Source organism: Fusarium musae, chromosome 8 (assembly GCF_019915245.1).
Source record: "Fusarium musae strain F31 chromosome 8, whole genome shotgun sequence".
Lineage (NCBI taxonomy): Eukaryota > Fungi > Ascomycota > Sordariomycetes > Hypocreales > Nectriaceae > Fusarium > Fusarium musae.
In genome coordinates this window covers 2,790,097-2,802,946 of record NC_058394.1, presented here as the reverse complement: position 1 = coordinate 2,802,946, position 12,850 = coordinate 2,790,097, and the positions used below count along the sequence as shown (strand labels likewise).

General features: G+C 47.2%; 6 protein-coding genes across 6 annotated transcripts; 4 read left to right on the top strand and 2 right to left on the bottom strand.

Annotated features, from left to right (window-relative positions):
* Positions 1–700: 700 nt before the first annotated feature.
* Positions 701–2,028, top strand: J7337_011175 (uncharacterized protein; the record flags this gene model as incomplete). Its single annotated transcript, XM_044828725.1, has 5 exons — positions 701–763; positions 818–982; positions 1,032–1,180; positions 1,228–1,684; positions 1,738–2,028. 5 exons carry the CDS (start codon positions 701–703, stop codon positions 2,026–2,028), a joined length of 1,125 nt encoding a protein of 374 aa, XP_044677279.1.
* A 1,101-nt stretch (positions 2,029–3,129) lies between these two features.
* Positions 3,130–4,119, top strand: J7337_011174 (uncharacterized protein; the record flags this gene model as incomplete). The annotated part of the gene is made up of 1 exon (XM_044828724.1): positions 3,130–4,119. One exon carries the CDS (start codon positions 3,130–3,132, stop codon positions 4,117–4,119), a length of 990 nt encoding a protein of 329 aa, XP_044677278.1.
* A 1,053-nt stretch (positions 4,120–5,172) lies between these two features.
* Positions 5,173–5,838, bottom strand: J7337_011173 (uncharacterized protein; the record flags this gene model as incomplete). Its single annotated transcript, XM_044828723.1, has 2 exons — positions 5,173–5,649; positions 5,698–5,838. The coding sequence occupies 2 exons, from the start codon at positions 5,836–5,838 to the stop codon at positions 5,173–5,175; spliced, it is 618 nt and encodes a 205-aa protein (XP_044677277.1).
* Positions 5,839–7,018: 1,180 nt separating this feature from the next.
* On the bottom strand, positions 7,019–7,348 carry J7337_011172 (uncharacterized protein; the record flags this gene model as incomplete). The annotated part of the gene is given in 2 exon segments (XM_044828722.1): positions 7,019–7,323; positions 7,342–7,348. 2 exon segments carry the CDS (start codon positions 7,346–7,348, stop codon positions 7,019–7,021), a joined length of 312 nt encoding a protein of 103 aa, XP_044677276.1.
* A 1,408-nt stretch (positions 7,349–8,756) lies between these two features.
* On the top strand, positions 8,757–9,104 carry J7337_011171 (uncharacterized protein; the record flags this gene model as incomplete). Its single annotated transcript, XM_044828721.1, has 2 exons — positions 8,757–8,821; positions 8,909–9,104. 2 exons carry the CDS (start codon positions 8,757–8,759, stop codon positions 9,102–9,104), a joined length of 261 nt encoding a protein of 86 aa, XP_044677275.1.
* Positions 9,105–9,751: 647 nt separating this feature from the next.
* Positions 9,752–10,177, top strand: J7337_011170 (uncharacterized protein; the record flags this gene model as incomplete). The annotated part of the gene is made up of 1 exon (XM_044828720.1): positions 9,752–10,177. One exon carries the CDS (start codon positions 9,752–9,754, stop codon positions 10,175–10,177), a length of 426 nt encoding a protein of 141 aa, XP_044677274.1.
* Positions 10,178–12,850: the final 2,673 nt, after the last annotated feature.

Below are 12,850 nucleotides of genomic sequence, written 5' to 3'. Positions count from 1 at the left end.
TGGTGCGTGAAAGTCCAATTAAATAGATTGAGAAAAGAAACTAGTTAAGAGATAAACAAGAGACCTTACAGGGAACCCTCTAGATTCTCAGGTTTCAAGTTTCATCCTAACGAGGAGAAAAAAGGGCCGAACCGCCGGATATCAGGAACCAGCATGAGCCAGAACGGCGACGTAAGGCATAAACAGAATGATTTCAGAAACAGCCACTAATGTGCATCGAATCATTCCGAGAAACACGAGTCACTCAGACCAAATTTCAGGGTTCCTCGTCTAGCCTTGACGAAACACTTTAACCCATTTAGGCAATTCGCGACATTATCCCACGAATCACACTACAGCGCACCGACCTTGAAGTGCCGTAATGCCGAGAACTCGTTGGACGACATATTTCCGACGTGGAGAATTCCCCATTATGGCGCGACTTGCATGTTTCGAGCGTGCCGTATACCCAGAAGTGCCGATACCGATTTGGACGTGATGAGTAGGGGGTTGATGAGTGGAATGTGAATGACTATGTTCTGGAACGACGAGACGGAATTGGAATATTCCTTCAATGGGGTTGGGGAGTGGATTTGTTGTCGGATAGGATAGATGATGATCTATATAACATCATCTCATGCCAACTTGATAGATTTTATCATCGCCAAGCACTTTAGCATCTCTTCGCTTCCTCTTGTTCTTGACTTACAAAAATAGCACAATGGTTCGAAACATCGCTATCGCGGCCTTGCTCCCAGCTGCCTGGGCTCTGCCGTCAAGCTCTGTAAGCAAAGCAGATCTGTCGACAACGATCAAATCACTAATAATTGAACTGCAGCTCCAGGAACGAGATGCTTGCACCGTGACTGACTACTCCGGCCTCGCCACCGCCGTCTCATCCTGCACGAACATCGTGCTCGCCGGCTTTCAAGTCCCGACAGGCAAGCAACTTGATCTATCCAAGCTCAAGGCTGGCACAACCGTCACTTTCAAGGGCAAGACTGTAAGTTACTTGCCTCCTGTATCTAACGCGCTAAAGCTAATTGTGATAGACTTTTGCCACCACTGCTGACAACGACTTTGATCCTATCGTCATCAGTGGAAGTGGCATCACCATAACTGGTGCATCTGGCCATGTCATTGACGGCAACGGTCAAGCGTACTGGGACGGCGAAGGTTCCAACAACAAGGACAACCCCAAGTATTTCCCCCAACCCCCTGTCACCGAGGCTATACTGACTTTACAAGGCCTGACCACTTCATCGTTGTCAAGAAGACCACCGGCAACTCAAAGATCACAAACCTCAACATCCAGAACTGGCCCGTTCACTGCTTCGACATCACCGGCAGTTCACAATTGACCATCTCAGGGCTCATTCTTGACAACAGAGCCGGTGACAAGCCAAATGCCAAGAGCGGTAGCTTGCCCGCTGCGCATAACAGCGACGGTTTCGACATTTCGTCCAGCGATCATGTCACTCTGGATAATAACCATGTTTATAACCAGGATGATTGCGTTGCTGTCACTTCTGGTACCAATATCGTTGTTTCAAACATGTATTGCTCCGGCGGTCATGGCCTTAGTATCGGATCTGTTGGTGGAAAGAGCAATAATGTCGTTGATGGTGTTCAGTTCTTGGACTCGCAGATTGTGAACAGTGAGAATGGATGTCGCATCAAGTCCAACTCTGGAACAACTGGCACAGTCAGTAAAGACCTAACTCAAAGAATCCTGTGGCTAAACTAACTGAATATCAGATCAACAACGTTACCTACCAGAACATTGCTCTTACCAACATCAGCAAATACGGTGTCGATGTCCAGCAGGATTATCTCAACGGCGGTCCTACTGGAAAGCCCACCAACGGAGTCAAGATCAGCAATATCAAGTTCACCAAGGTTACTGGAACCGTGGCCAGCTCAGCTCAGAACTGGTATATTCTGTGTGGTGATGGTAGCTGCTCTGGATTTACCTTTTCAGGAAATGCTATCACCGGCGGCGGCAAGACTAGCAGCTGCAACTATCCTAGCAACACTTGCCCCAGCTAGATCGCGCTTATCTTAGCCGAAGAGTGGGTTTCCTGTTGTCGTGTTGGATCGCATAGGCTGACAGCTGAGAACGTCGGTGTATAGTTATCACAATTACCCTAGCAATACACTTTATTTATTGAACCAGTCTATTGAGCCCTAATTATGCTAACCTCATGAAGTAGCCAAATGCCTAGTCTAGTCGTGACGTATGTGAGGCACGTGATGTGAGCCATCAGCTGTGGGGACTGTCGATTCAAAATAACACTCTTAGAAAGTTATTTTGGGCAGTATACCAGCTACTCAACACAACTGCCCAAGATATCACTTGATACACACTGACCCCTGCCCGCAATCTGTAATCATTGCTTAGCGTGAGTTTAATCGATCATACCATCTTCGGTTTCTTCACATTTGGTCTCGTAATCGCCCTGGAGTCCAGAGGCTTAATCTTTCTGTGGTAAGGTTTAGGTTTTAAAAGAAGCTTCAGCCCCCAAGGCATAAAAGTAAAGGACACCTAATAAACACACACGGGTGAAAAACTCCCTGCCCTAGGCTTCGTCGTTCAATTGTTCATTTTACTGTGTGCTGTGATCTTTGACACCGCGGCGCGACTTTCATTGTCTGCTAATGAGTGTGTTCATGACTCAGAAGCCTCAATTTGTCAAGTCCCACTGGTAAAGAACAATGTCCTGTAGGTTGTCGAGTGTGTCCTACCTCTCCACCTGCAAACCAATTTGACTTTTTCCTTTTCCCTTCCAACCTATTCAACAACATTCGATCTTGATCAGCCGTATTCTGATCCTTTCTTCCGCGGTTGGACTTCTTTCAGATATATCTGATTCGTGTCTTTCATCATCATCCGAACTACTTTCACGAGATCAAGAAGTTTTTATCCAGCCCCATGTCTGAGCACAGAATATACCATTTGTGATCTCAAGACCTGGAATATCTGCATACACTGCCGACTGTCAGCGAGAAGGTAAAGCATCTCATATTCCCAACAGCCATCAACGAAACAGAAGAGCTAACAGCCATTCTAATAAATAGAACAATATTGTCTATCAAGACAAATTCTCTACATCATCAGCAGCGTACCAATACCCCGAATCAATCTTCATCATGAAGTCACTTATCAGCATGCTCGACGGCCTCCAAATTGGAGTTCAGGGCCTGACCAAGGACTTGAAGTCGCGGGACATGGATGAGTTTACTGATCTTGTCAACCAGCTCATGAAAGACATGAACAAAGTCGCGTCTACATTTCAGGAACCGACTTCTGAGGAACCCAACGACGCAAACCTTCTTACGGACCATCAAAAGCTTCTTGAGCTCACGGGATTTGACGCCAAGCTTGCATTCTCGGAAATGGACCGCGATGAGGCCTTCAAATACCCCTGGATGACAACCAGCAAATGCGAGGAGCGCTTCAAGACGCTGGAACTCTCTATTCAGTACTTCGCCGACCACGTCATTGACGCTGGACCTAGCACGCACGCCTGCATCGCACCATTCACAAAGCTCGTTGTAATGTTCAAGGGCATTGTGATGGAGTATCTAAAGCTTCGCCATCGTCGTATTGTCATGCAACTTGATCCCGCTGTCAAACTCAAGGCGGATGATCTAGATTCACAGAACCTAGGCAATCCAGGTACACAGAACCTGGACAAGGAAGAGGTGCTGAGCTATGTATGCCGTCCGTTCTCGATGCAGTTCATTGCCGATTGCCTTTACCGATACTACCAAAAGACACTCCAGCGCGAGGCTATTTCCGTCAAGCTCACTTGGGAGGGTAACAAAGGGGAGTGGGCCGCAAAGCGAGAGGAATGGGCTGATGCGCTGGTTCCGGAATGGGAGAGCGGTGCTATTCAGGTCATCATGATTGAACCCAAGAAGCTACTCAACTCCCATCTAAATGCGAACCAGCTGTACGACGAGGAGCGTGACCTTCCTCCCCATCCTCTTCTCCAGTGGTGCAAGCTTGATTTGATGGATCGTGAAGCGGGTGTCTTGCATTGGAGTCTTGGAGGCGTTGTTGCTTGGAGATTCTATGGGGAGGATGAGTGGATGGATCGCTTTGGGCATGTCATTGATGAATGCGAGTATAGATGAGTAGTCAGGGCTGTCTTTATGTGGGGATAGAGGATGGTTTCTGAGGGTTACCCAGATGCTTGAGACATCATAAGAGAGGAGGATTGATGATATAGTCTTTTGCAGAAGGCGTTGGTGGCATGTACTAAGCTGTAGAATAAAGATTATCCTCAGCCTTTGTTTTCACTCAATAAAACCGCCTGAATCTCAAAAGAGAGAGCGTGAGCTGGGCGTGTAGGCTTGTGAAACGTCGAGATGTGAATGCGCAACCTATTACTTACTCAAGTCGGTGATTCCAGTTCTGTGAGAAGTGGATGAGTCGTTACGTCTTCTGGAGTATCGACCCTAGAAAGTGTCGCACGAAGTGGAACATAATGACACAGAACATGAATCCTTCCACCTTGCTGGAAATGAGCACAGTTTTACGATTAGGTTTAATTTCTGAAGAAGAGAGATAGCCTACGTCAAATACATGTTTTTCTGTGTTTATACAAGGGATTTGGGGTCTTGTCAGGCCAAGTGTGGTTCATCTGTGACAGGATGCAAGTCTCAAGAATCCCCCGCATCGTGAGACCCGGCAAGACGACACGATATCCCCGAACTGGACCTTGAACTCAGTTCGGTCAAAGACTATTCAGCAATCTTGAACGGCTACATCTGATAATGGAGACTCGAGCACGGCCAATTTTGGGCTTGTCCGTAACCCTGAATATGTCTTTGTCGAACGTAAGCCAAGACAAAGGCTGACACCTGTGTAGGTGAACAGCGATGTTTGTTCCATGTTCGTGTCTACGGTTGCTCATCTGTGAATAGCATCTATTGTCGCATACTAATTTCACATTATGAGATTCACCAGGTGTTTCGGACCAAGTTACAGAAAAAGTCTTTGTTAATACAACAAAGAAAGTAAAAAGGGTACAACAAGATCGCTGCTGGTTGACCAAAGTGTATGCCACAAACCAGCAAAGTAAAATCCGCAAAACGCCACAGAGATACCTTCAACTCTTCATTCATACAGTTACGGCTCCCGATCCATCACCCAAACGATCATATCCACTCAGTCGCTGTTGCTCCTCACTCGCGCTTCTTTTCCTCCCGGTCCGGGTCACCCAGAGCTTCAGTCGGGATAATGTGAGGGTGCATGATTTCAGCGAGACGCGCCGACTCCATTTGCATGTCAATGCGGTCAATCTTTCGACGAAGACTCAACCGCTGCACCATCATCTGATGCATCTGATGGCAAATATCGTCTGCCATCCCATAACACTGCTCCATTTCCTGGGACAGGTCCCGGATCTTCTTCTTGAGGGGAAGTGCTGGTCCGAAATCATGGGGGAATTCCCGCTTGAGCGCTTCGACAGTTTCATCCAGAGCTTTGTCGATTTGGACTCGGCGGGCGTAAACTCTTCCAATCTCGGCGAAAGCAGCCTGTCTATTACGCTCAATTCTGTCGATCTGTTGCCTAAGAAGTTCTTGTTCTCGGCGCGGAACGAGCTCCGAAGCCTTGAATGCTCTATGGCCAAGAGGTGGAAGATAGTCAGTGAATCTGTCCTATAGATCAGTTAGAGGGTGATATGTTATCGAGTTGGGGGGACTTACATCACAAACAATAGCTTTATTTTTCTTAGGGGCGTTTTTTAGGAAGAACTTCCAGAAGATAACAAGGGAAGCAATGATGATCAGAACGGAAATGACAAGTTCGATGCCGTCTGGCATCTCGAATTCTATAGTCAAAGCCATTAAAAAGATTTGAGGAATGAGGTTGTTGTTTGCCAAGGTTGATGAAGTTGTTGGGATAATAAAGGAAGAAGTTGCTGGTGTGATGGTGGAGGATGAAGAAAGAAGAAGAAAGAGAACAAGACGAAATGTTGCTTGTTATTTGAGGTGCTTGGTATGACGGAGCCACAGCTGTTGCAGTGACACTGGCAGAACGTCTAGTCAAACGTGCCTTGTTTGCTACCTGGACGCGTTCCAGGATCAATGTGCCATTGGTCAAACTGTCAATGGCGTTCTGGCAGTGACTGGAGGTAGTGGATTCTGGGCGTCTTCGTCTGTGCCCTGACACTGGTGCATGGCCGAGTGCGCGCTGACGTTACGTTTGCTGGGCGCGGAGGTTCCAAACGACTACGAAACCGAGATTAACCACAGAACGCTTTCTACTATGAAACTGGCTGGGTTTGCACTGGATTTTACGCATTCTTACAGTAGATCAACACGTAGTAACACTTGTAGATACAGCAAATCACTCTGATTTGATTTGCCTACGTTGAGAACCAGGTGTCTGAAGTCGGGGCTGACGGGCATCGGCGCCGCGACACTCAAAGCCGCGAGAGCGTTGAACGTCCCAGTGTCCGAGGCGTCGCCATCAGAGAAGGATCATGTGATCTTGCCTGCGGAAAAAAAAGTGTTACAGTTAGACAATTATCCGGCAATACTTGGTCTGCGGTGCGTACTGCCCCTGTGGGCTCACGGCTAGCCCTGTTCATCAAACTGTGTATCATGTTCGCAATGTATCAAATCGCAACAGAGAGGTCAGTCTTTCCGTTTGAACCGGTCTTGTGGCGTCGTGCAATACTCATGCCGTGTTGCAACGCCAAACTGCGCTAGAGCTAGAGCTGTGACCTCTGCCGACAGAAGCTGGCGTATCGGGATGTCAGAAAGCGAAATGCTGCATGTTATCGTTTCAGACGCACAGTCATATTTTGAACTGGGAGCACAGTTTCTAGTTGTTCATAGAATGATATACCGTGGAAATTGTGTGAAACGAGTGCGTGGTTGGACGTTCTGTTGTAGATTGTACTTGAGAACTACAGATCAACATGACCCCTAAGCCGGATGACGATGCCGCAACCGAGCTCGCGACCTTCCCACCGCTTGCCTAAGCCTCAGTCCAGCACCCTCATCCTCACAGCGCATCCTCTCACAGCACAACTGCAAGCGCGCCCAAAACTCCGGCAACAAGACCAGCAGTGCCAACCATCAATCCAGCCCCAGCATTGCCAACAGTCGCTGCGGGATCTCTTCCAGTGGCAGTTGCATTGTATTGGCTCATCGGAACGGCGTAATAGTCGATGCCGTTACTGCGCGTAATGGTCGACACAATCGTGTATTCAGTTGTCTCGGGAGCGGATGAAATGCTGTCGGTGGTCTTTGGGGCAGCAGCGGTAGAGGCTGGGGTTGAAGTGATCTCGGGCTGCGCTGCGATGGGGAGGGCGAGGAGAAGAGCTGCGAGAGCGATTGAACGTGCCATTTTGTTTTTGTCGGATACAACGAGTGACGGTTGGGGAACGAATATTAATGAGAGACTTTGTCAAGAAGTTGCATATGCAAAAGAATGTAACTATCGTGTCTTGTACTTTTACGGGTACTCATCGGTATTTAAACTGATGAGCTGATGCGTCGGTCACAACGCGATGTATCATCCAGCCAAACTCAGACACTTATACGATAAAGGATTGGAACAATTGTTCCACTCTGATCCTTCAGACTATTAATAGCGGTAATAAAATGAATTGCTTTAAGCGATGGCGTGTCTATTCCCGTTCGAGACCATGCCAAGAATTCCAGTCTACGCGAAGAGATCCTCCGAAACAAAAGTGCTTTGACCCACAGTTCCACGATAACACATAACCTACACTCGGAGGGTCAGAGAGTCTGAGACTCTAAGGGGCGATATTAATTAACATGATGAACGAACTTATCTAGAAAGTTTGTTACTTAGGTGCAAGCCTCTCAAGGTTTTTGAGTTCCATAGACTGTAGTTAACCAACTCTCGTGGCAGTTGTCATTTCTTCAATTTGAGATCGTTGAAGTTTAGATTTATAGGCTTAGCTGTGCTTGTGAAATGAATGAAGTCTCGCAATGAATATTTTACCTAGGGGTAAATACTGAAGGCATCGAGACCCTAGAGAATCATAAGCTTTGGCAAAAATACAGAGAGTGTTTCATTGGTCGTGGACTAAGACCATTGGCATCAGCACCGTGTCTATGGTGCTTCTATGATCTTGATGATAGGGGCTTACCGTGCAGATTCCTTGAAGGATAATTCTTCATGTCCTTGTAGATCGGAGTATTGCGCTGATGTCACGCTCTGCCTCTTGGGTCTCAAGTTGCCCCTTTGTCGTCGCCCTGGGCCGCGTACAGTGTACCTGTAGTCCCCCGGCTGGAAAGGACTTGTTTCTGCTCTTTTAGCTATAGGAAATGAAAATAATGCTGGTTCTCCGTCGTGTTCCACCGCAAGCCTCTTGGTTGTCTATTGTACTCCTGTTCGAGCTTTCTTTCTCTGCTATTCTGTCCAGAGCCCCCTGGCGAGCGTCAGAAAAAGATCGACCTGGACGCTGGACATCAGCACCTCCCACTGCTAAGGAGGTCTATTTTCGCAAATCAGTAGATGCAAGAGTACTATAGTCTATTTCTCTTCGACAGATGACAGTGGCAGGCTGTTAGGTAGATGTTCATATGAACCAAGAGAACAGTAATGATCTTACTGATTATCGATTCACCACTGGGGCATGGCCTCCCTTCTGTTCCTATCATATCTCCTTGCAACCCATCCATAGGACCAAGAAAATCTGTAATCTACTCCCAAACATCAATACTGCCGGTACGTGAGTGAAGACTTCTTATTTCGATTTTGATATTGATCACACCTAGACATCATGGCAAACCGTGAAATCGAGTACCTGGTCCGACACAGAGTCAACCGCGAAAAGAGCACTGTCAAGTTTCTTGTTGCATGGACCGACGATACTCCACGATCTTAGGAAGCCGAGGAATATCTACAAAAGATCGATCACAAAGCGCTCTATAGTTACTGGGAAGAGCGCGGGGGCCGAGACCACGTCACACGACTGGAAGAGTTCCACGTCTACAAGGTCAAATCAAAGGGCTGGAAGAAAGGTGAATGGGCTTACAACTGTCAGTGGGTTGGATGCCCGCCTGATCAAAATACCTGGGAACCCGAAGCCAAGATCTTGAGCAACGCTCCTGCTGCTGTCGCGGATTAGGAGGCCCGCGAAGTTGCCCGTCTAGCAAGAGTAGCAGATAGAAAGGCGTCAGCGAACCAGTGAGAGGCTGGCGAAAATACGATCGAGGGGAATTCTTGGGGTATAAGTCGAGATGGGAGTGATTTCGTTTCTGGTAGGAGGCAATTCTTGGTCAACTGCATGAACTAGACATTGGATCTGGGAGAGTAGCGAAATTCGGATCCTTCGCAGTCATTCGGTAGATAGCGTAGGAGTGATTGAGAGACTCAAATCGCTGAATTTCGTAGGAAATTGACCTGAATCTTTGCCCATTGCCCCGTCCCGCGTGATAGCCAAGATGCCAATAGACCTGTAAACGCCAGAGTGTTGTAAGAGAACCCTAGCTACTTACTTCTTTGAATGTTACATTTGCCTTCAAGGCGTAGCTTGTCCTCGAACGAATGTTCAAAAGAGCCAAAGAATAGAATCAATGATCTTGCTGAACAGTGACCTATCTCTGGAACACTTCCACCCCTTTGTCCACTGTATGTCATGTTCGCAATCTGTCAGTTTGTATAAAACGCATCTCCAGGATCAAACGAGCCTACATCAAAACAGAAGACCTTAACACGATTAATATTCAAGGAATAACAAGGTTTCAAAATCGCTTCTGTTTATTCTCATACAATATGGCCGCCAATCAGGATGACCAAGAATACGAAATCGAGCGCTTTGTGCGCCACAGAGTCAACAGACGAAGAAAGACGGTCCAATTTCTCGTCAAATGGAAAGGCTACGATCAACCAACGTGGGAACCCGAGGCCCTCATGCAAGAAACCGCTAGCCGCACGGTGTATCGGTACTGGCGGAAATGCGGTGGCCGTGGTCCTGCTACCTATTTAACACACTACCACGTTTTCAAAGTTCTGGCTAGAGTTTTCAAGAAGGGTCAGTGGTATTACCACTGTCAATGGGTGGGATACTCGGACACACATAAGGATACAACCTTGGAGACCGTAAAGAAGGTAGAGAGGATTGCCAAGGATGTGGTAGATGAGTTTAAGGCTAGTCAAAGAGTTGGTAATCAGAACATACCGGCGGCGGCTGATCCCTGAGGTAGAATTGTGACAAAGGACTTGAGATACTTGGTCGAGGTGAAGGCCTATTAACAGAGCAGAAACCCTATCGGACCTTTGAGAAATGGGATGGATAACGGGGGTGAGATGTAAAGATTTAGAAAGAGCGCTTATTTACTGCAACTACTGCTTATATTAATAATCCTGCGCATAAATACTCAGAGTTCATACACAAGATAACTCTTTTCAGATTACATAAACCTTAGATACCTCATCAAGTGATCAAGTCGCCAGCAACCAAAGCCACAGCTTTAGACCCCAAGACTCGCGCAACATAGATCCTGCTTTAACCTCCATCTAGTAAATCAAAACTGTGGCGTGGGGTCTCCAAAACTTTTAAACATGTAAACAAGCCTCGATAGAGTTGTTGGCAGAGAAGGGAGCTGTGACAAGGTTGTGGGCCCCTTTGCAGCGCGACCATCACATCGAGACTCATCGCCATGGAGGTTTCCTCAAGTGGAATGTCATTTCCGACAAGAGGTATTGCAGAATCGACTCAAAAGATGAACAGCGAAGACATCCACGAGAGATGGACGACTCGTTTGCTTAGCAAAAGAAGAACATTCTTTGTTTACAGAGTCTTTGTTTGACACCAACGCACGAATCCCCGCCATTGGACGTCCAGACTTTCATTACCAGTCAAGGAAATATGTCATAACTCTACGATACGACGAGGAATGTAAATATGCATTTATTATGTTGGACAGCTGTCTGGTCAGAGGCGGGTAGAAGCTGCACTGTTGTAAGAACCCCTACGCTAGTTTGAGGCTGTCAAGTTTACTTGTGGATTGAAAAATTGGCTAAATCGTGAGAGAGTCTGTGAATATACAGATGATCCCGGATCAGTAAGACTCTAATTAACTTGAGCTTCGTACTTTTTGCGGTATATCAAGCCGACTTGAACAAAGAACTTAAACAATAATATATTTATTGATATTTTCATTGCACCCAGGACATCACGGAAGCACAAAGGGTGTTAAATTGCAAGTCAATCAATGTTCAGTACTGGCATTGCTATTTCTTGGCCAAGAACAAGAGCCTTTCCAAGGGACAGTACATACTCACCTCTATAGATTTCGAACAGATTCCAAAGCGTGAGAGATAGTTCAGACAAAAGACCTTACAAGAGGATCCATATGAAGTATCGCTTAATTATTCTCTACTTTCAAAGTTAAGGAATACTTCTTTAAAACTTACCAAGCAAAAGCAACGATGCCCAAAACACAGATCCGACCACTGTCCGAATCGCACCCTGAAATCCACCATCGGCTCCGTTGTATGCAAATAATTTATATCACCGGAGACAGGGCTTGGGGTGCAAGAAGTTGATTCAAAGAGTGAGTAGAGCGACCAACTAAAAAGATAGAGACCGACTGAAACGAGGGATGATATAATTTCCGAAAGCCTGCCATTCCCCCAAGCATGACCTTCAGGGAGCCAAAGTTGTAACACAACTTCAGGTTCGCGAGCTCCGCGAGCTGCCATGCGTTGTCGTCCTTCCAATCAAATCCAGCAATATAGCGTAAGCATAACTCCAATCTGAGGGGGTTGAAAAAGTCCTCTTGACTGGCCCGGCGGAAAGAGGAGATGACGGAAGAGTATCGCCGGAGGAAGAGGGGTAAGAGGGAGTAGGGGAAGAAAAAACGGCAGAAAAAAGGGAATGAGGCAGAGGGCGAACGTCAAGGCCAGACTTAAGCCGACCAATAGTTATAGCCGTCCCGAGAGTCAGCTCCGAAGCTCCCTTGCAAATAGCGTCAAGCTCGCTTTGGTCAATTGTGACGTGTTCCGCCGTGTTCAAGACAAGTTCCTGGTTCAAGGTCGCGACCTCATCTTCCAACCCACGACGAAGGTGTATCGACTCGCTGTCCTGGACTTGCCGCTGAAGGCGGCGCTTGCGACGGCTCGGCTCATTCATCCACCTCTTGGCCTCCTCAAGAGAGTGGAACCCTTTAACTAGAAGTTTGAGAGTGTCAGATTGTAAACCGCTATAAAGGAGTCCTTCAACTTACACTCAGCGCCTGCATAGCCTTGGACTTCCTTTAGGGCCGCGGGCCAGTTGGTTCTGTACCCCGGATTGTGTCCCTGATTGATGGCGTATAACTTAAATCTCGCCATCCTTGTATTATGGAGGACTCTGGCTACCTGTGATGGTGAGTAAGGGTCAGTTCTCTCGAGGAAGGAAGGAGGAAATGAATTTGAATAGACAATGCGAAGCTGCTTGAATACAGTGTAAGAATGAGGATGGCGACGTCGTAAAAATAGAAAAGGGAGCAACGATCTGGTGGAAGTCAGAGAAGTAGATGATTGAGATTGATGATTCTGAGAGAAAGATGGGAGGACACAGATGACTCTTTATGGCTGTTTTTGGTCGACCTGACCATCGCAACTCAGCCAAGAACCACGCAACAGTGAGAGGAGGGACGAGGAGAGGAGCATTGTGTCCGCTGTGCTGGGGACTCATATCGACCGGACACAGACCGTCCCAGTCACTTCCTCCCAACTCATCTCAAGGCAACCTGCTCCCAAGGTCAAAACGAGTTATTTCGACTTGCAGCTTTAGCGCGCCTTCATGCCGAGTCTTGTCCCATGACTTGGGTAGCTTGGAAATCCTTTGCCTCCTCAAGCTTAGTTCGATACCTGTTCTATCGAGGG